This window comes from Oncorhynchus mykiss, chromosome 18, assembly GCF_057628025.1.
Source record: "Oncorhynchus mykiss isolate SJ-2025 chromosome 18, ASM5762802v1, whole genome shotgun sequence".
Taxonomy (NCBI): Eukaryota; Metazoa; Chordata; class Actinopteri; order Salmoniformes; family Salmonidae; genus Oncorhynchus; species Oncorhynchus mykiss.
The window spans coordinates 66,262,771-66,285,614 of NC_143039.1; the positions used below are offsets into that span (position 1 = coordinate 66,262,771).

At 43.9% G+C, this 22,844-nt stretch overlaps 1 protein-coding gene across 50 annotated transcripts in view; it reads right to left on the reverse strand.

Annotated features, from left to right (window-relative positions):
- Positions 1-1,458: 1,458 nt before the first annotated feature.
- Positions 1,459-22,844, reverse strand: part of LOC110496603 (nuclear transcription factor Y subunit gamma) — a 40,176-nt gene continuing 18,790 nt past the window's right edge. For 7 of the 50 annotated variants that reach the window (XM_090209114.1, XM_090209120.1, XM_090209121.1 and 4 more), the window contains 10 exons: positions 16,132-16,235; positions 15,913-15,981; positions 13,671-13,784; positions 10,400-10,495; positions 8,073-8,231; positions 5,725-5,796; positions 3,984-4,136; positions 3,600-3,710; positions 3,205-3,258; positions 1,459-3,106 (listed from right to left, as the gene is read on the reverse strand). In XM_090209114.1, the coding sequence (XP_090065240.1) occupies positions 2,987-3,106; positions 3,205-3,258; positions 3,600-3,710; positions 3,984-4,136; positions 5,725-5,796; positions 8,073-8,231; positions 10,400-10,495; positions 13,671-13,784; positions 15,913-15,981; positions 16,132-16,235 (1,052 nt within the window). In that variant the 3' untranslated portion in view covers positions 1,459-2,986. Of the gene's footprint in view, positions 3,107-3,204; positions 3,259-3,599; positions 3,711-3,983; positions 4,137-5,724; positions 5,797-8,072; positions 8,232-10,399; positions 10,496-13,670; positions 13,785-15,912; positions 15,985-16,131; positions 16,236-20,220; positions 21,707-22,844 lie in introns of those variants that run through there. The other 43 variants (XM_090209108.1, XM_090209112.1, XM_090209113.1 and 40 more) reach the window with 15 other exon arrangements.

The window sequence follows — 22,844 nt, forward strand, 5'->3', positions numbered from 1 at the left end:
CTCCACAATAATTACCTAAATGACAGTGAAAATAAAAATATACAGAATAAAAATAGTCCAAAACATGCATCCTGTATGCAACAAGGCACTAAAGTAATACTACCAAAACACTTGTTAAAGGAATGCACTTTTTGGCCTATGCAAAGCCTTATATTTTGGGCAAATCCAACACAATACATCACTGAGTAACTGCCTCCTTATTTTCCAGCATGGTGGTGGCTGCATCATGGTATGGCTAAGCAAGCACAGGAAAAATCCTAGAGGAAAACCTGCTTCCACCAGAAACTGGGAGAGGAATTAACCTTTAAGCAGGACAGTAACCTACAACAAGGCCAATCTACACTGAGAAGACAGTGAATGTTTGTGAATGGCCAAGTTACAATTTTGGCATAAATCTGATTGAATCATTATGGCAAGACTTGAACATGTTTTGTCTAGCCATCTTCCCCAACACCTTAACAGAGCTTAAAGAATTTGGAAAATAATAATGTGCAAATAAGAGACTTATCCAAGGAGACACAGCTGTAAACACTGCCGAAAGGCGTTTCTAACATGTATTGACTCAGAGGGGTGAATACTTATCTAAACCAAGGTATTTATTAGCGTTTATTTTATATAAATAAACACATCTTTCATTTTGACATTAGTGTATTTTTCGTAGATAGTTGACAGAAAATGACAAATCCATTTTTCATTTGTAACAATAAAAATGTGAAGAAATTCAAGAGGGTGAAAATTTAAGACACCTACTGTGTGGCCATAGAGCACTTACATTTAGGGTTGCTAAACTACTGGTAATCTAACAAAATTACCAGAATCTTCTGTCATTTTGGTAATAAACAGATAACCTATGGCAACATTAGTAAAATATATTAATATAGTATTCATTTTTGAAATCTGTGTCCATGAGTTTCTAGTGGATATACCATATGGTTCAGGAGAAAATACCAAAATGTATGAAAAAATGATCAACAATGGCATTATTTTCAATTAACACGGCAACTCTTACAATTATTGACTTCAGTCAAATAGATGTGCAATGGCTGGAGCAGAATGAGTGGAATGGTATCAAATACATCAAACACATGGTTTCCATGCGTTTGATACCATTCCATTGGCTCCATTCCATTGATGGTTTATATTTAGGATAATATTTTAAAGCTTTGTTATTCTATTGTTATTTTAAAATGATCTTATTTAATTATTTGATATATTCTATGTGATAAGGCCGCACAGAAATCCGTAGATTATCACAGATGTCTGTAATTATCTGAAGTACCCAAAATGGCTATACAGTACGTGAAATTGCTTTGCTAAAGAACAGTGCCTGTTGTACTACACAGTGGTTACCAATAGTTTATGAATAGATTTAAATCCTCTTACATAATCTTTTTTATGCACACATCACAACAATACTGTTGGGGGAAAAAATGCAGAAAAACTTCTGTTGAAAAAAGATTGCATGTAATGTTTTTAATTTGCATTTTATTTTCTCACAAACCCAAAGTTTGCTTACAAAATAGAATGTCTACCCATCTATTGCATATCATGCTGGCAGTTTAAACTACATGCAACTCGACAATAATAAGAACAGCAATGATAACAATTAAACTTACTAAATAAGAAAGGGGAGGAGGGAGAGGGGTGATCATAAAAACAAATTAACATTGACAAGTTACAACAGGATTTCAAAATAAGAGTTTATAAAAAGAGGCCTTTCTCCCAGTGGAGTTGTTTTTATACAGGAGGCTTCCTCAGAGCAGGCAGGAGAACCACAAACCTCTCTGGATACAGGAAACAGTAAAGGGAGAGAAAAAGAGAGAAGGGGAGAAAGAAGAGACTGCATAGAGACAGAAAGGCCTAACCTCTCCCTGCTCTAACAATGATAGAGTGATCAGTGGAAATGAATGGAGAGACGGAGGGGAATAGAAGAGGAAATAGAGAAGAGGGGGCACTGAAGAGGTGAATAGGATCACTGGGCCATGGGGAAAGTATACTGCAGTAACTGCACAATATTGAATGACACACACACACACACACACACACACAAAATTCAAACTCAATCATACAGTAAGAAGCCCTTTCATCGATGGCAATGTCTCGTCAATGTGAAAAACCTGCCAGAAACTAACATAACTTAATTGACCTATCATGGCTGGTCTCGTACAATTGACAATGATTTATTGTGAAATAAATGGGTTAGGTAAGAGTATGGCTTTATAGATTATTAATTTAAACGTCTACACATAAAAACATTACAAAGAAAGGATTTATGTTCTCTTGGCTTGTAGACAAAACAAGGGCCAAGCCTTCCATAGGATGCATCCCAATGCATTCTATTCCCTATATAGAGCACTACTTTTGACCAAAACCCTTTGGACCGTGGTCAAAATGAGTGCATTGTATAGGGAATAGGGAGCCATTTGGGACGTACCCATAGAGAACACAAGAGCCACCCATATGGTGTACTTCACAGAGAGACAGAGAATATACAGAGGAGGTTTTTACATAAAGGGTTTACAGACATTGAGGATGAACAGCTGGTCACTAAAACGGAGGAGAGTTGGGTCCTGGAGGATTCAGTGTTCGGATACCCTGTGTGTAGCTCTCATGAATGGGGGCTTTTTTGGGGAACGTATCAGGTGAGAGTGGGTGCCTGGAGGAACTAACGGAGGCAGAGAGAGACGATATTAAATGGGAATGAGAGGGAGTTGTAGAGCAGTCCCTTTGGTATATGACCCAGTATACTGAATTAAGAACTGTTGTTGTCAGACAGTTCCTTTTAAGTACCGGTGTCATGTCATAGACCAGTGTATTGAATGAGGGTAAGGGTACATCCCAAATGGCACCCTATATTGGGCTCTACTTTTGACCATTTTGGACGCCTCCTAGGAGGTCCCTTGGCATTTGAGCCAGTGTTGTCCTTATGGATGGTAGCAGGTGGTGTGGTCAATGGTTTGGTGGTCAGGAGGATGCTTCCAGAGCCTCAGTCTGTGCTGACCTGTGTGGTGACCTGTCCATCAGCCGTCTGATTGGTGGACTGGATGAACAACGGCTGGCTTAGGTCCTGTCCTGCCGGCATCACCTGCTGAATCTGATACAACTGCTGTAAGGAGAGAGAGAGAGAAAGAGAGAGAGAGAGTAAAGGATGTGCGGGAGTGAGCGAGCGACAGGAGTGAGAGGTCACTGAGATGTTCCTCTTACCTGTCCGTCAGTAAACTGGTTGAATTGCTGCTGGCCTTGCTCTGTCTGTGTAATCTGAGAACAAACCAGAGAGAGAGAGAGAGAGAGAGAGAGAGAGAGGAGTCAGTCAGTCACAGTGCTTCACACAGCCACTATTCAAACCTACACCTCTATTAAAATGCAATTGAAGGAAATTAACAATATAGAAATAGAATTACAAAACAATATTGAAAACACACATTTTTAAGATGAATAATCGTATCATATTTTGAATGTTATCATATGTTAGTTACTACCTTAATGTTATTTCATAAACTAACAGTGATACCGTACCAGACACTACATTACAGAGGTGAAGTGTCTACATACATCTGATGCGATACTATGGATTTTTTAAAAAGGTCCATGTTCAGTACCTGTACCTGCTGAGTGTTACCCAGCGTCTGGATCTGTCCCTGAACCACCTGTGTGCCAGAGACAGGCTGTGCCAGCCGAATGTACTGCAACTGACCATTGTTCAGCTGCACCTGCACACAGCCACCACACGGGGGAGACACACTTTAGGATGGGAAGGTCATAGATACACAACGCAGAGGTTATCATGATCACTGAGCTAGTTAGAGCAGAGCGTCAAAATGGAGGACTGTATAAGGTTCACCAACTATAAGGAGATTTATCTCCAATATTTAACTGAAGAAAATGTTGTGTAAATATCATTAGAAAATGGAGCTTTACAATGATTATAATCTTTCCAGTAAGGTCATTCTAGGAGACTTTCCTCCTCTATATCCGTCTCTTACTGGTATCTGCTGGATCTCTGCGGAGTTGGTGATTATCTGCTGCATGACCTGCATGGTCTGTCCTGACTGCACCGTCTGGGTCTGGCCCTGGGACGACGCCTGTACTATCTGGACCTGCTGGTCTCCCACCTGCATGGTCATTGGAGCCCCTCCCTTCAGGGTGGAGAAGGAAGATTCATTGTTGAACGACTGAGAGTCTGGTGACTGAGTCATGTAATGTGATGATTGTCCCAAAGAAAGAAGGAAAGAAATCCAGACGATCTAACGTCCCTAATAAACCAGCCGATCAGATCTAACGTCCCTAATAAACCAGCCGATCCGATCTAACGTCCATAATGAGCCAACTGATCTGATCTAATGAGCCAGCTCTGACTAACATCCCTAATGAGACAGCTAATCTGATCTGACTAACGTCCCTAATGAGACAGCTAATCTGATCTGACTAACATCCCTAATGAGACAGCTAATCTGATCTGACTAACATCACTAATGAGCCAGTTGATCTGACTAATGTCCCTAATGAGACAGCTAATCTGATCTGACTAATGTCCCTAATGAGACAGCTAATCTGATCTGACTAATGTCCCTAATGAGACAGCTAATCTGATCTGACTAATGTCCCTAATGAGACAGCTAATCTGATCTGACTAATGTCCCTAATGAGACAGCTAATCTGATCTGACTAACGTCCCTAATGAGACAGCTAATCTGATCTGACTAATGTCCCTAATGAGACAGCTAATCTGATCTGACTAACATCCCCACTGAGACAGCGAATCTGATCTAACATCCCCACTGAGACAGCGAATCTGATCTGACTAACATCCCTAATGAGACAGCTGATCTGACTAACGTCCCTAATGAGCCAGTTGATCTGACTAACGTCCATAATGAGACAGCTAATCTGATCTGACCAACGTCTCTAATGAGACAGCTAATCTGACTAACGTCACTAACGAGCCAGCTGATCTGACTAATGTCCCTAATGAGACAGCTAATCTGATCTGACTAACGTCCCTAATGAGACAGCTAATCTGATTTGACATACGTCCCTAATGAGACAGCTAATCTGATTTGACTAACGTCCCTAATGAGACAGCTAATCTGACTAACGTCCCTAATGAGACAGCTAATCTGATCTGACTAACGTCCCTAATGAGACAGCTAATCTGATCTGACTAACATCCCTAATGAGACAGCTGATCTGACTAATGTCCCTAATGAGCCAGCTAATCTGATCTGACTAACATCCCTAATGAGACAGCTAATCTGACTAAAGTCCCTAATGAGACAGCTAATCTGATCTGACTAACATCCCTAATGAGACAGCTGATCTGACTAACGTCCCTAATGAGACAGCTAATCTGACTAACGTCCCTAATGAGACAGCTAATCTGATCTGACTAACGTCCCTAATGAGACAGCTGATCTGACTAACGTCCCTAATGAGACAGCTAATCTGATCTGACTAACATCCCTAATGAGACAGCTGATCTGACTAATGTCCCTAATGAGCCAGCTAATCTGACTAATGTCCCTAATGAGCCAGCTAATCTGATCTGACTAACGTCCCTAATGAGACAGCTGATCTGACTAATGTCCCTAATGAGCCAGCTAATCTGATCTGACTAACGTCCCTAATGAGACAGCTGATCTGACTAATGTCCCGAATGAGCAACTTCACCCTACAACTAGGAGTACTGGGATGGGAAGGGGTGTTTCAGATGGGGGGGGGGTTTACCGTGATAGGTGTGCCCTGTGACTGGGCTACCTGCACCTGCTGTAACTGTTGCATTGTGGTCCCCTGCAGCACCTGAAGGGGGGGAAGGAAGAGAGAGGAAGAGAAAGAGGGAGCTTTACAAACATGACTACAAGCACATGCAGAGTGCAGAGTGCAAAGGAAAAAGTAGCACACACACACACACACACACACACACACACCTGTCATCAGATCTCACACACACAGTCAGACACCGGTCATCAGATCACACACACACACACACACACACACACAGTCAGACACCGGTCATCAGATCACACACACAGTCAGACACCGGTCATCAGATCACACACACACACACAGTCAGACACCGGTCATCAGATCACACACACAGTCAGACACCGGTCATCAGATCACACACACACACACAGTCAGACACCGGTCATCAGATCTCACACACACACAGTCAGACACCGGTCATCAGATCTCACACACACAGTCAGACACCAGTCATCAGATCACACACATACACACAGTCAGGCACCGGTCATCAGATCACACACACAGTCAGACACCGGTCATCAGATCACACACACAGTCAGACACCTGTCATCAGATCACACACACACAGTCAGACACCTGTCATCAGATCACACACAGTCAGACACCTGTCATCAGATCACACACAGTCAGACACCTGTCATCAGATCACACACACAGTCAGACACCTGTCATCAGATCACACACACAGTCAGACACCTGTCATCAGATCACACACAGTCAGACACCTGTCATCAGATCACACACACAGTCAGACACCTGTCATCAGATCACACACAGTCAGACACCTGTCATCAGATCACACACACAGTCAGACACCTGTCATCAGATCACACACAGTCAGACACCTGTCATCAGATCACACACAGTCAGACACCTGTCATCAGATCACAAACAGTCAGACACCCGTCATCAGATCACACACAACAAACAATGAGCATGTGAACTGAATTATGGTTGGAAGAAATGCATAGAGCAGAAGGGATGCAGATTTAATGGAGAAAGAGCAGCTGTTAATGAAGATAAAGATGTATCCTACAGTAGGAAATGGGAGTTCCAATAAGACACTGTAGATGTGCAATAGAAATGGAGGTTTGGTTTCGTAACAGATCAGTCCGTTAGGGACTTTGTGGCCCGAGAGGGAATGTGACAGAACTGGTGCAACAGTGACGACTAGTGACACCGAAAGCTCTTAGCAGGCAAGTCTGGCAAACACACACACACACACACACACACACACACACACACACAGGAATTGAGCAATGAATTAGGACCTCATTACCCTCCTCCCACAAACCCCAGGTATCTCACACTTTATCCATCTGTTTTTCAGATCCTTTCCCCTCTTCCATCCCACCATCCCTCTTCCTCCCTGGCCTCTTAACTGTAACCCAGTAGTCTAAACTAGTCACCTATTCTAAGGTGCCAGTCATGTAGTGACCTCCCCTGCTCTGCTCGGTGACTGTGGTAGTAACAGTAGCAGCTCTAGCCTGACTGTGGCTTTGGAACTGTGACAGATCAGTGAAACGAAGGCAGCCTGCTGAAGCAAGGAGAGAGAACACATTCAACAGGGAGGGAGAATAATGGAGCAAGAGAGGGAACACAAAAGAGAGAGAGGGGTGCCTGGGGAACCACACTCAGAGAAGGAAAAAGACTAGGGATGAGGGGGCAACCCACCCATCTGTTTACTCATATGTTCCTCCTCTTCAGAGATAAGTACAGCGGAGTGGCAGAGAGCAGTCTCACAGGGAGTCTAGGTTGCATCCCAAATGGCACCCTAATCCCTATGGGCCCTGGTCAAAAGTAGTGCACTGAATAGGGAATAGGGTGACAGGGACACCTAGTGTTACTGTACTGTTCTGGACATCCAGCAGAGAGGGGAGTGACTGAAGTGGGCAGATCAAATGGCCCTGTATCACTGCTTTTATAGCTGTGTGTTTGTGTGCTGGGTGTGAACGGGACATTCATCCCTGCTGGTGGGAAAGAGTGGAGGCCAGAGTGCGGTTTGGCTGTGCTTGCCAAGGATAATATCAATAAAACCCACTGTTATTACCCCATTCACACTGCTTTATAGTGGACAGGGTTGGAGAGGGTTGTTGACTGGGAGAGTGTTAGGAGAGCTGGTGATCTGCCAGGCTGTGTCACGGTGTGTGTGTGGTGTACACTACATCTTTGCCTAGGCTGACTGTTGGTAGCTTGCTTACCGGTTGTTTGTGGAGTAGTATGCTCCGTATGTCTGGTGGTGTGTGTGTGTGTCTGCACATGTGGTCTCTCCGTCTGTGTCAGTGCAGGTCTGTTCTCCAGTTTACCTGTCCTTGCTGTGGCTGTGCGATGATGATCTGTCCAGGCTGGATGGTGGTAGCCTGTTGTCCAGTGGCCTGCTGGCCCTGCACCTGGCCTGGCTGCTGAGCCAGGGTGAAGTAGTACTGAACCGGCTCTGCTGGGGCCACCGACTGACGCACCTCCTCCTGTACACATACAAAAAGAGAGGGGGCAAGAGAGAGAGAAAAAAAGAGAGAGAAATGGTGAGCGAGAGAGATGGTGAGAGAAAGAGAGAGGGGATAACAGAGAAGCCTATCAGTCCATTACATCTCCATGAATTATTTTGGCAGTGTAATACAATAGGTAAGAGACCCAGATTAATAACTGATAGGGTCTGGATGGATGAGTAATGTGATTCTAAATAGAGGGTACATCCCAAATGGCACCATATTCTCTATTCAGTGCACTGCTTTTGACCAGAGCCCTATGGGAGCCCTATGGGCCCTGGTCAAAAGTAGTGCACTACATAGGGAATAGGGTACCGATTGGGACACAGCCGGAGGATCCATTAGCACTGGAGGACCTTGATGATCCCAGTCGACAACACTCAGGCTCAAGGCCTTATGGGTCTTCGTCAAGACAATGGGTTTTCACAACCCAACAATACTTTTCAGAACACAAGAACACTTCAGCAGACAGAAAGGGATCGTTTCCATTCATGAAAACAAGACCTTGGCACACTATTGAGAATGTTTTAATCATAAACTGTGAATGGAAAGCTCATTCAATGACACATTGGACATTTCGTCAGCCATTAACAAGCATGAAGGCTCTTTGTGTCTAGTCTGATATGGTCTAACAACTGCCAGTTAGAGCAATGCCACAGCACTACAAGCACCATATTTCTTTGTGCTCAGAAAAGTCAACTCAAGGCCTCATCATTGTCAGAAGTACAAGGTAACAGTTCCCTAAAAGGTGGTTGATCTTCCAGGCTACTGTAGGAGGTGGCAGTTTCCCCGTCACCAGAAGCGTAAACACCCCTCTCCCAGCTCGATGATGTCACAGCTGAGAGTGTAGGATGTTTACACCCCTGGCCACAGACTTGGTGAATTGGTCTATTTAGGTGGCCACAACTTAAAATGCTTAGGAGCCACTGTTCAGCCTAACACACCATAAATCTGGGTCAGGACTGTAATGTGGTAGAGGGGGCAGCCATTAACACAGTGGTGATTATGTTGATAGTGATTACAAGCTATGGGGTATTGGTGGTGGTTCTGATGGAGCACTCACAAACTTCTACAGATGCACAATCGAGAGCATCCTGGCGGGCTGTATCACCGCCTGGTATGGCAACTGCACCGCCCTCAACCGTAAGACTCTCCAGAGGGTAGTGAGGTCTGCACAACGCATCACCGGGGGCAAACTACCTGCCCTCCAGGACACCTACACCACCCGATGTCACAGGAAGGCCATAAAGATCATCAAGGACATCAACCACCCGAGTCACTGCCTGTTCACCCCGCTATCATCCAGAAGGCGAGGTCAGTACAGGTGCATCAAAGCTGGGACCGAGAGACTGAAAAACAGCTTCTATCTCAAGGCCATCAGACTGTTAAACAGCCACCACTAACACTGAGTGGCTGCTGCCAACACACTGACACTGACTCAACTCCAGCCACTTTAATAATGGGAATTGATGGGAAATGATGTAAATATATCACTAGCCACTTTAAACAATGCTACCTTATATAAATGTTACTTACCCTACATTATTCATCTCATATGCATACGTATATACTGTACTCTATATCATCGACGGTATCCTTATGTAATACATGTATCACTAGCCACTTTATACTATACTATGCCACTTTGTTTACATACTCATCTCATTTGTACATACTGTACCCGATACCATCTACTGTATCTTGCCTATGCTGCTCTGTACCATCACTCATTCATATATCCTTATGTACATATTCTTTATCCCCTTACACTGTGTACAAGACAGTAGTTTTGGAATTGTTAGTTAGATTACTTGTTATTACTGCATTGTCGGAACTAGAAGCACAAGCATTTCGCTACACTCGCATTAACATCTGCTAACCATGTGTATGTGACAAATAAAATTTGATTTGATTTGAAGCTATGGTGGTGGTTCTGATGGAGATTAGAAGCTATGGTGGCACTGTTGGAAGTAATGGGCAGCCAGACGCTGCAAACATCCGACTGAAAGCCCTTGCTGTCCAAACCCCAGCTTCCAGTCAAGGATGTTTACAGCGTCTCTAGGCTGCCAGGAGTGGTACTCCACCCTGACGGGGTCCTGAAAGTAAATGTAGATAGACCCACACACACACACACACACACACCCTACCTGTCGTTTGGGGGGCTTGAGCTCGTCCCGGGGCACAATGTCGATAAGGAAGTCAAACTGGTCAAACTTCGTTATCGCCATGGCAATGTCGTTCCTCTGTAACACAGGAAATAAGAGTTGAGGCTGAACATTAGGCTCCTCATCAGTATGTGAAAAAACTAGGCTAAATATAAAACTGGCTTTGTACTTCTGCTGCTCCAAATATAGCCTTTTTGAAAACGTTCGAAGAAAAGACAGTTTATAAAAACTTCTAGGTCAAACTCGAACAGCTTTGTAAACAATAGTAAAAAGGAGTTTGCTCTCAGTGGAACTGTAAAAAGCTTTGCCTACTTCAATCAACACATACCATGTAAAAACAGCAGAATTAGCCATAGAGCCATAGGCCCACTGTGAGCAGCACCAGATTAAGGACACCGGGAGTTGTGTGATGTATTCTTAGCATCACTGTCCTCCCGAGGCCCACTCCTCTAGTGTGTGTGTCATTTTCCACAGGATATTGGCATCTAAGTCCCCCCATTGGGGCCCCCTACATATGTGTATTTATAGCGCTGTGAGATTAATATATCAGGTAACACTGGGTCACATCCACAGTTGTTATATTGATGAGCGTCGCCATGGAGACCCTGATCGGCGTGCCGTTGGCACAACGGAACCCTAGCACCGACGAGAGCCGGAGTGTGTGAAAGAGAGATAGAATGAGTGTGATTGCAAGCAGAGCTGTCTTATTAATAAAACACATGTAACACCACCTGTGGTGTAAAAATGCAATTAACGTGAGGAACTTGAAACCAAATTGGCATTCTATTTCGAGGTTATTAAAGGGTAGGAAGCATTCGTTTTTACTCACCAAAGTAAAAACACAGTGTGGTCAAAGACTTAGTAACTTAGTTGTAGTCACGATATGGTTACCTATAACTACAAACATACTTATGTTGTTTTAACATATTTAATAACTTATGTCCAGGGATATCTTCTAAACTACCCACAAGGCGCTATTTCTCAACGTCTTATGGAGAAACTACCCTGCGTTAGTTAGCTTGAGTTGGCTAACGTTAGCCACTAGCCATGCAGACCGAGTGTTGTCAGTGGTGAGCTATAATCCACCAAACACAAGGCGGTGTTAAGTAAACAACCAATCAGATTCCCCACATGTGGGGGCCGCGTGATCTCCACAAAGTAGGGTACCAGAGTTTTTCAACCTTGGCTTAGTACTAGCGAGCTACCGTAGATGACTGACTGTGCTGTTGTGATCATTTCAATCTGCCTGGAGTTTTCCTACGATCGCCGTCTTATTGTAGACTCTCCTCCTCATCTCCTGTGACCAATGCCGCGTCTGGATGATTGCCTCTGGAATCTTTCTTTAGATTTACCTCACTATATCGCTATTGGATTAGCAGACTCCCCCTCGGTTGGTGAAATGGCCTCTCCCGCTGAAGCACCTCTCTCCTTAGCCAACTCAGCTAGGTGATTATCATGAAACCAATTTTAAACATGTCTGCAGCAAATGGGGTTACAAAACCATGATGCATCTGCAACAATCAACTATCATGTTGTGTTACTTTAAATAGATTTCCACCCCAAATTCCCATTACCGAAATGCGTCTGGATTAAATTCTCTGGTAATTTTATACAATTTTACTTTAGAAAAACCTAACTTATTTGAATAGAACAAAATATCTTGCTGTAATTTGTAATTTAAAAATGGTATACTACTTTAAATTGACATTAAACTAAAATATTTATTACATAAAACCAGTGTGCGTGGTCTCATTACCGTAAAACTTAAAATAAAGTTTAAGTTAAGTTATTCTCTTATATGCCACAAATATCCACATCTTAATAAACCAATATTACCTGTAAAGACCTTGGATAAACAGTTGCGGTAATTAACATTTTTGCACTGGTAATTGTGGAATTGTGGGGGGAAAATAAATTAAATATATATATATTTTTTTGTGTGTGTTCGTTCTGTGGGTCCCTGCCTGTGCTAGACTAGTTGTTCTCTGGCTTACTACTTAGCTTTGTTGACGGTGGTGGTTGGCTAGATTACTTAGTTATTTTAGCCTGCTAGCTAACTTAGCCAGCTAACTTTAGCTAGCTGGCCAAGATAACTACATAAACCGGTAACATTATTTGATAACTGGTTAGATGGTTTAATTTAATGCAGCTGTAAGATAGGTGTTGATAGCAACTGGCTGACTAATGCATTGCTAACGTAATGCTAGTTGGCTAGCAACCTTGCAAATTGGAGTTGCTTACCAAGATGACATTGAACATTTCTGACTGGCCTAGATACAGTTTTGACCTAAATTGGCTTCGAAATCTATGGAAAGACTTAAAAATGGCTGTCTAGCAAATATTGTACAATGCAGGTGTGCAAAGCTCTTAGAGACATACCCCAAAAAACTCACAGCTGTAATAGCTGTGATTCTAACATGTATTGACTCGGGGTTGAATAATTAATTATCTAATCAAGACACTAGTATTTATTATTAAAAAAATATTTTTTTTAAATGTTAGAATTTTTCTACGACTTTGACAGAGCATGTTGTGTAGAAGGTTGACAAGACATTTCAATTAAATATATTTGAATACCACTTTGTAACACAACAAAATGTGGGGTGTGAATACTTTCTGAAGGCTCTGTGTGCATGGATGAAGAAGAGAGAGAACTGGGGCACTCTGCTTTAATGTTTCATTGTATGGCTGACTGGCTAGTAGTCTGCCCTCTGACACACAGGTGCGACTAGCCCGGGCTTTCAAAAACACTGATCAACCCACTCTTTTCTCTCCCTCTCTTTTCTATCCCTCTCCCAGTCTCCCTCTTTTCTCTCTCTCCCTTCCTCTTGCTTCTCTCACTCGCTCTCCCGTTCTCTTCTCTCACACTCTCTCCCCACAATCGCTTTCACGTTGTCTCTCTCTAGGTCTTCCCCATTCCCTAGCGTCACTCCAGGATCCATGTAATTCTCCTGGTTCTGGGATAAGAGCGCAAAATGGCGTTGCGAGTAAAAGTGGGTCACGGGAGCCAAGGTTTGCTTTCAGAGGGGACAGACAGAAAATGATTTTAACAGAGCCGGTCCTCAGGGGATGGCGGTGTGGGGCCTCTACACACACACAGGGACCAGCACAACTGCATGTGTTGTCTTTAAATGTAAAATTGGGTCAGCAGAATGCATGCGCATCTGCGTGCGCGCGCAGGCGCGTGACCTCTTTACAGACTAGAGAAGATGCGTGCTTGACCTCTTTACACACTAGGGAGGGTGTAACTGACCTGTAAGGTGCGTCTCTTGTTGTCTTCAGTGTGAATCCAGGCCCTCAGCGTGAGCTCTGTGATGAAGATCTGAGCTGCCTTGGCAAACAGCACTGGAGCCTCCGCACTGATCATCTATGGAGACACGGTGATGACATGTTAGAACTAGGGGGAAACAGGGAACACACACACAGAACACACAGACGTACACAACTAGATAGGGTTGTATAGATAGGCCGCCCGTAGCCTTTGCTACTAAAGGGAAGAGACCTAACCTAAACTTTTGAAAACCTTTCCACTGAGTGACATTTAGAAGTTGGGCATGTCGGGGAGTTCGCCCGGAAGGCAAGCAGCAGGCTACAGAGCTGCTGGGTCATGGCTAGCATAACAAACACACACTCTGCATCATGGCTAGCAGAAGGGTCCCTCTAGATGTGCAGCATGTCAGTGATCTGCTGATCTCCAAGGCTTGGGTTACATGAAGCAACTTTCATCCAATTTTAGTTGCAAATGACATCATCTCAACTTTGCTGTTACATGAAGGAACTCAAACGCAAATAAAATTGCATGCAACCAATCATGTCACCTGCTGCCTTACATTGTGGTTTCACAAATAATTTGTTTATCCAACCGTTTGGTTATTGTAACAACACGGATATAGAACAAATGCAGCCTGTACAATTTAGCTAGTTAGCCAAAATGACATCGCAAACACCAACACAGCTAGCTAGCTATGAGCTAACCAAGCTAGCAACAAACTACAATATATTTATTTTTATATATCTTTTAGCATTACAAACAGAATCTCAAAAACGCTGTAAAAATGTATAAAAGATCTGGCAAGTCTTGGGCGATGGTCTTCCACAGATTCAGATAAGGTGTTGTTCATGTAACCAATGTGAAATGCCTAGCTAGTTAGCAGGGTGCGTGCTAATAGCGTTTCAATCGGTGATGTCACTCGCTCCGAGACCTTGAAGTAGTTGTTCCCCTTGCTCTGCAAAGGCCGCTGCTTTTGTGGAGCGATGGGTAACAATGCTTCGAGGATGGCTGTTGTCGATGTGTGCAGAGGGTCCCTGGTTCGAGCCCAGGTAGGGGCAAGGAGAGGGACGGAAGCTATACTGTTACATTCAGACAAGCAGTTCAGGAAGGCTGGGCAGTAGCTTAAGTGGAGGGAGCTTCGATGGCACAGAGAGGGAGCAGTATCAGTCAATTACTTAGACAAGCCCAGAGATCTTCATCAGGCACCTCGTCTGTTGTCTCCTCCTCTGTAGGTAGGCTGGATAGTCCACTACTGAAGTGTAGCACCCATCTGGGTGATGCTTGGCAGCTATAAGCGCCAGAAAGACCATTACACCTCGGCAGTAGTCAGGAAACAGTCCCCTGCGAGGCGGGCCCTCTCAACCCCTCACACTGCTATATCAAATGGTGGACCATTTCAGTTGAAACTGGTAAGGGAGAAGTTTGGAATCACTTACATTTATTGACTGCTAAACCATGTACAATCATTTGTATACTTCTCCTGCTGGGCTAGTCTCTCTTCTGTCTACCCTGATTGCGGTTTGTGCTGCGCAGCACTGACAGCTGTGTTGACATGACAATTGGGTCAGAATTCCGAACCTTAGAATGGATCCTGTGACAAAAGTGTCTGTTTTGATTGGCTGTTGCTTGCAACTAGTTGCACAAAGTTGAAAAGTTTCAACTGGGTGCAACCAAGTTGCAGATGAGTTGCAGAGGAGTGTTTCACGAAGCAGTCAACAAGCAACTCAGTTACAATCAACTAAAATTGCGTGCAAGTTGTAACTGCAGCCTTCAGTTCAGCTTCTTCCTCCACCCAGTAAAGCTGCTACTGCTTGTCTATTAAGCTGCTACTGCTTGTCTATTAAGCTGCTACTGCTTGTCTATTAAGCTGCTACTGCTTGTCTATTAGCCACTACGGGATGGGTGTGTGTATTGTTGTAAATTGTTAGATATTACTGCACTGTTGGAGCTAGAAACAAGCATTTCGCTACACCCGCAATAACATCTGCTAAACACGTGTATGTGACAAATACAATTTGATGAAGTACGACTGCAAATAACATGCCTCCTCAAAGCATTTTCTACAGAATGAGCTAGTGGGTCCTGTGAATCCTCTTCATTTCAGCTAGCTGTGGACACCTCAGCTACACATTGCCATGTTTTGTAATCTGAATAGGGTGTTGATGAAGACATCAGAGTGATCACAGAGAGGGGTGACCTGTGACGTGTAAGCCCCGCCTCCTACCTTCACATCTTCATCCAGCTTCATGATTTTCTTGATTCGGGCGAGAGGCAACTCCTGCACGCGGAAATCCTTCTGAAACAGAGCCAAGGGGTGTTAGGGGCAGGTCATGTGGAAACCACTTGTGAGGTATGTATGTGTACCACAATGAAGGGTGTGTGTGTGTCTGCAACATCCATGCTTGTGTGTGTGTGTGTGTGATGGAGGGAGGGCGTGACGTACCACCGTGAGGTTCCTGATCTCTTCCATGACGCGTGGCCAGAACGACTGTAGGCTCTGCTGGGCATCGCTGCCCCCGGCGCCAAACGAATCTGCAGACATGCTCACTGCAGGGGGAGGGAGGGAGAGAGGAGGAGGGAGAGACCGATAGACAGGAAAAGAGTGTGAAAGGGCAAAATATCAGATTCAGAAAAAACAACATATACTATGATTTACTGTATGAATGAACAATGATTTACTGTATGAATGAACAATGATTTACTGTATGAATGAACAATGATCTTGAGCAAAGGGTCGATCAATGAAAGGCAGATGAGTGAATCAAATCTACCAAGAACAGCACACCAGAGTTGACCGACAATGGCAGTCAAAGGCCCCACTGGCCAGAGCTCTAGCAACTCCATAGGAAAACCTTCAATTAGAATACATTGAATTTTAAATATAGGCCGGGCCGTTTCTATTTCTGTTGCCGCCCATCAATCCTTGACATGCCTAACGACAGATTGCTGCATGGCACAACCACATTAGTAGCCTACAGCTACATCAAACTGCATCAAACAGAAGACTCTAGTCTGTCATGTCACTGTGGGGTATTAGTGACCCCAAGTCTGAGGACAGGCCTGAGTGCCCCATTCTTTAGGCAGCAGGGATCTTGATCCTGCCATTTAGATACTTAGCAAACTACATGCATAGCTGGAGCCCTGACGGAACATAACGTATTTGGCACATCTTAGATAGTTAACATATTATAAGCAGTGGGGTAGCACGCACCCCCCAGAGCTTTGGGACGCCCGCACATTTGCTTTTGACAAAAATCATACCGTAGGTAATTGAAAATACCCCGGTATACCGGCACAAGCCTAGCTCAGAGTATTCCACTCCCTGTAGTAACAACTCACCCCCGCACTCAAGCACCAAAACACACACACCTCCATATCCACATAACTCTGCAACGTGAGGCCTGAGTCTGGCTCCCAGAAAGGGAACGCGCCAGGTTACTATGGCATGCCAGGAATTCTGCTGTGAACATTAGCCTGCCTGTCTGAGCCGGTCTACAGTGCAACCTCACCTCTCCCTCTCTTCTTTCCTGGGAATAATGGACAGGCAACAAGAGAAAAGGGAAACTATAATAGCTGGGTGTGGTGTGTGTCCAGTCAGGGGTGTGTACAGCGGAGCAACATTACCCCAACGCTGAGAAAAAGTGCCAGAGGCTGGAACAGTGGGAGGTAAGAGACAGGGAAGGAGGGAGGGAGGGTCGTTGCAGTCCGACGGCTATGCAAACCAGCTATGTGGGTCAAACATGATGATGAGAATATGAGAGAGAGAATGCAAGAGAAAGAAGAGAGAATGAGAGAGCGAGAGAGAACGAGAAGAGAGCGAGAAGCATAAAAACATGACCACACAAAGACTCTAGTCCTGCCTCTCAGCCATTGGCCACAGCTTAGTCCTGCCTCTCAACCATTGGCCACAGCTGAGCTCACATCCTCCATTAGTTCAAAACACAGACAGTATGACAATAAATCAGTTCTGAACCATGAGCATTCCTTCCTGTTCTTTTCAAATAGAGAGTAAATCAATCAGAATGAAATCAGGGGAGTGAAGGGGTCGATTAATCAATCAGACCAGATGTAATGGCAGGCCAGGATAGTTATTGTCCTCTAAAAGTGTTTGTGATGAGTTGGACTGCCCAGTGTCCAGTTTCATTTCAAGGTTGATTGAAGTCCTGTTGCAAATCACTAACCCGCTTCCCCTTAGCCGACAAAACAATCCCAGCATTCATGAGGGCACAGATGAAGATAACAATGATGGGATTTGTAGTCTTATGGTGGAGTCAGGCTAAGCCTACAATGAAGAACCAAATGCCTTTGTTTCTAGTTTACCATAACTGATCTGGTCTGAGTGGGAGAATGACAAAACAAACCATAAAGAACAGTATAATGACACACCTTCCAGGAACACTGTTTCATTTGTCTACTTTGTACAGCTCCAAGGCAGCCCAGCGTTTTAACAGCGGCGCCAGGAGTTGATCTTGTGATGGATGCAGTAGGAGAGGACATCCGTGTATGCATGTACTGTATGTACACTACCGTTCAAAAGTTTGGGGTTACTTAGAAATGTCCTTGTTTTTGAAAGAAAAACACATTTTTTGTCCATTAAAATAACGTCAAATTGATCAGAAATACAGTGTAGACATTGTTAATGTTGTAAAGCCAGTTTGCGCTGTTCTGTGAAGGGAGTAGTACACAACGTTGTACGAGATCTTCAGTTTCTTGGCAAATTCTCACATGGAACAGCCTGACAAGTTTCAGAAGAAAGTCCTTTGTTTCTGGCCATTGTGAGCCTGGAATCAAACCCACAAATGCTGATGCTCCAGATACTCAACTAGTCTAAAGAAGGCCAGTTTTATTGCTTCTTTAAATCAGAACAAAAGTTTTCAGCTTTGCTAACACAATTGCAAAAGGGTTTTCTAATGATCAATTAGCCTTTTAAAATGATAAACTTGGATTAGCTAACACAACGTGCCATTGGAACACAGGATTGATGGTTGCTGATAATGGGCCTCTGTACGCCTCTGTAGATATTCAATAAATAAAAAATAAAAAATATATATATATATATATTTTTTTTTTTATCTGCCGTTTCCAGCTACAACATTAACAATGTCTACACACTTGCATTTCTGATCAATTTGATGTTATTTTAATGGGCAAAAAAATGTGATTTTCTTTCAAAAACAAGGACATTTCTAAGTGACCCCAAACTTTTGTTTTTACGTATGCGTGTATGTGGGGGCGGCAGGTAGCCTAGTGGTTAGAGTGTTGGGCCAGAAACCAAAAGGTTGCTAGATCGAATCCCCAAGCTGACAAGGTAAAAATCTGTTGTTCTGCCAACTGAACAAGGCAGTTAACCCACTGTTCCCCGGAAGGCCATCATTGTAAATAAGAATTTGTTCTTAGCCGACTTGTCTAGTTAAATAAAGGTTACATTTAAATAAATAAAACATTTGTATTCTCTCCAAATGGTAGCCAGATAAGAAATTATAATTAGACGATTCACTTAACACCATGACAGAGGACTATCTGGCTAATTACCACGGCAACAGTGGGATTTCTGTGGTGGCCCAGGGAGGAAATGGAGAGCGGGAACGGGAATTAAAAGAGCAAACACTTCAATTAATGAGCGATAAATTAATTAATTAATAAATAAACAAGTAGGACCTAACCGCCACAGCTGTCTCCACTTACACACGCACACACACCAAACCTCAGCTGACTGAACTAAATAGCTCCGGAGCAGGGCTTTGCTCTCTTGGGGAGACAATTATTAATATTATTATAATTGTGATACAATTATTAATCTCACTGTGTGACCCTACGACCTTCAATATACACACGACGCCCGCCACAGACCAGTTCTCACGTCAATAGACACTCTATGCATATAAGCACTGTAGGCAATAAACCAGTCTCCTTCTGCAGTCTTAGCCTAGCAGAAACCTGATCCAATATCTACGAGTGAGCCTCTCCAAATGGGGACTGATGTCCTTGAAGAGGCAGTGACCAACACATGTTCATTTGGAGTGTTCAGTGTGATGTAGAGGTAAAGAACAAAATAGTGCTATGTGGACATAGGGTCCAAGTAGAGAGACACACCCGTGCAGCCAAGTGTAACCAGTCACTGTTCACAATGAGTCATTTTAATAGATTTTTTCTACAATAGGTGCTCACGCAAACAAAAAAAGGTACGTGAAGTGTGTTCTCTCTCCACTACACCACTGCTGATGTTGACTGGTTACACTTGGCTGCACTGGTGTGTCTCTCTACTTGGACCCTATGTCCACATAGCACTGTGACATGATGTAATGTGCTGTACTGTAATGTGCTGGTATTTGATATGTGTTCTTCTGCACTGCCATTACCCTGTTTTTTACTGTGCTGTGTTCCACTGTGCTATGCTGCACTGTGCTGGCGGTGCTATGCTGCACTGTGCTGGCGGTGCTATGCTGCACTGTGGTGCTTTCCTCTCCTCTGCAGTTCTGTTGCCCTTCAGTGGTCAGAGAAGAGGAGATGGCGGTGTACAGTTTCTCCTGACCTGCACAGTGTGCTTCGTCGGCAACACTGACCATCCGCTGCCGCTTCTCCTCCTGCATCCGTGTCTCCCCTTTCTCACCCCTCTGAGAAAGTAAAATGGTGTTCAGCAGCCGGATCTGCTGAATCAGCAGCATTGTTGTCCTGCCAAGCCCAGCCCCTCTGCTCTCCCCTGGCAGGTCGGCCACGGACACACTCACAGCAGTGTCATCAGCTTCAGGTCCAAACTGACAATGACACTCCATACCTGGGCCCTTCTGGGGCTGAACTCGCCCTAGAACATCAGAAACAACTGGATAGGGGCAAGGAAAATGGTGGAAACTCTTCATCTAGTCCTCTCAGATCTCAGCTAGAGACGATATTACCATTTTTGCCTGTACTGGTCCTGTTCTTGTAGATTCTGCAAGGGGGGAGTCCGAGGTGCAAGAAAGGAGTGACTTTTCAGATTGGAGTGATGCACTGCAGGTAGCTGTTTCTGCATAGGGAGGTGTTCGCTGTTCAGGTAAATGCATCGCTGACGGAAAGAAACTGAATGAGTAACACTAATGATGAACACTGAGTTAATCGCTTCCTTAATGGCCTGGCTGGTGGATTTTAATGAGACAATTACGGTCATCCACAATTCCATGACCATCACAACACTAGTTGGTCCTATTTCAAACCTCAAGCTTTAGAGTGCATTAACAACATAATGTAACCACAGGGGAACTTCACAAAGGGAATATATTTGACTAATGGACAATAAGTGTAGCCTAGCCTATAGCCTAGCCTATAGCCAAACCTTGGCCTGAGTGAGGACAACATCCAAAAAGGTGTTTTCTAATGTATTCCAATAACATCAGTAGGATATCAATAATAGGCTTCTATGGTATGCAGTAGTCTGTATTGTTTCAGGCTAGCATGGAGCGGGTTAAAGGATAAAGATGTTGCAGTCATGGTACCATGACTCCTCCTGACTGGTTCAAAATGTTGACAGAAGTAGTTCTGGCTAACTCATTAATCCAGACTTGTGAAACTCCCCCAGGAGAGCCTGCACTGAATAACTCTGAAATGTTGAAGAAAAACAAGAATGCATTGAATGGTCAACTACATGCTCATGTGAGGGTTTATTTGGCTCTGGGCATTGTGTTGTTTTAACACTAACATGATTTGGCATAATGTTACTCCTGGATTATTTCATCAACCTCTAACTGGAATGACCTTTCGGAACAGAGGAATGTAGCCTACCACTTTGCCTTTGGCCAACAACTAAAACATCCATTCCAAAAACAAAACGTGTAGTTCACTGTTTAACAGCCTGGAACTTCTACAGGAAATACATTATTTGGTAACCAAATGATTAAATATTCACAGATTTGTAATAGGTTGACAGGTGCTCAAAAGAGACATCTCGTGTCAATCCCACTTGCCACCTCCATTCTCCCCTCCTTGATTGTTGTGAAAATACTGAAGTGATGAGGGCAGATACAGAGTAATAGAGGTCACTAATCAGATCCTCCATCAGAGAAAGAGAGGAAAGAGATAAAGAAAGGGAGAAAGAGAGGAGAGAGAAAGAAAGAAAGGAGAGAGAATTTCCTCAAAGGACTGCAAAAGGACAGGATGGGAATGTTAACTTTTTGTATTGTCGGAATAAAACTATATCCTTATAATGATCATTAAGGTGAGCTACTGCAAAATGTCAGATGCAAGAGCACACAAACTGCAGTTATTCAACCAACGGCAATGGCTAGGCTATATAAGCTAGCTAGGCTATCAGTAAATGATGTATGATAAGCCTACAGTGCAAACAGTAAGGGTACACATTGCACAAGCTGCATGCAACGTCAATAGCGGAGGTCACATTCTAGAAGGATGACTGCCTTGGTCAACTCAAGGAAAGTCACTAAATACAAGCCCTCTAGGATTCTGTTTAGCAGAAAAACACTGTCCCATTTTTCATGCTTCTTCTTCTCACGTTATGGATTGACATGGGAAGCTCAGTCAAGCTGTTTCATCCAGTGACATCAGTGGGGGAAGACTGGGAAGAACAAGTGTGAACATGAACATTTCTAAAAGCATTGAAATCAAATGGAACTGACGGAAAAGAAACTGAAAAAAAATAAATAAATAATCAATCATTGTTGAATCCTATTATGGGCAAAGCAGCAGCGGCATATCAAACCAAATGCACCTATATTCATTCAGGTCAGAGGTAAAAAACCAAACCCCCCCCCCCTCCCCCCACACACACACACACACACACACACACACACACGCACACAAATAAGAGAACAGAAATTGGCAGTGTTGCAGCGTGCCGGGTAAATTATCTACTCAAGAACAAAATAGGAGCCTGGTTCTTGTTCTCAGCCAGTCAGTGAATTACAGACTAACCAAGAACACGTAGCTAGATCCGTAGGAGCACATTGTGATCAGTTTGCGGTGGATGCTGTGCTTGAAGAGAGCCGCGGCCTGTAATAATGTCTGACAGCCAGCCCTGACCCGTGTCAAAGTCGTCCATCCCACTGGCCCTGTGCTGTGCTCTGTCCCTGCAAACTTTGCCCTTGGTTCTGCTTCAAACCAACTCCAGGAAGAACTCGCTCCGCTCTGATCTCCCAAGGTCATTCAACAGAGGAGAGAGAGAAACCA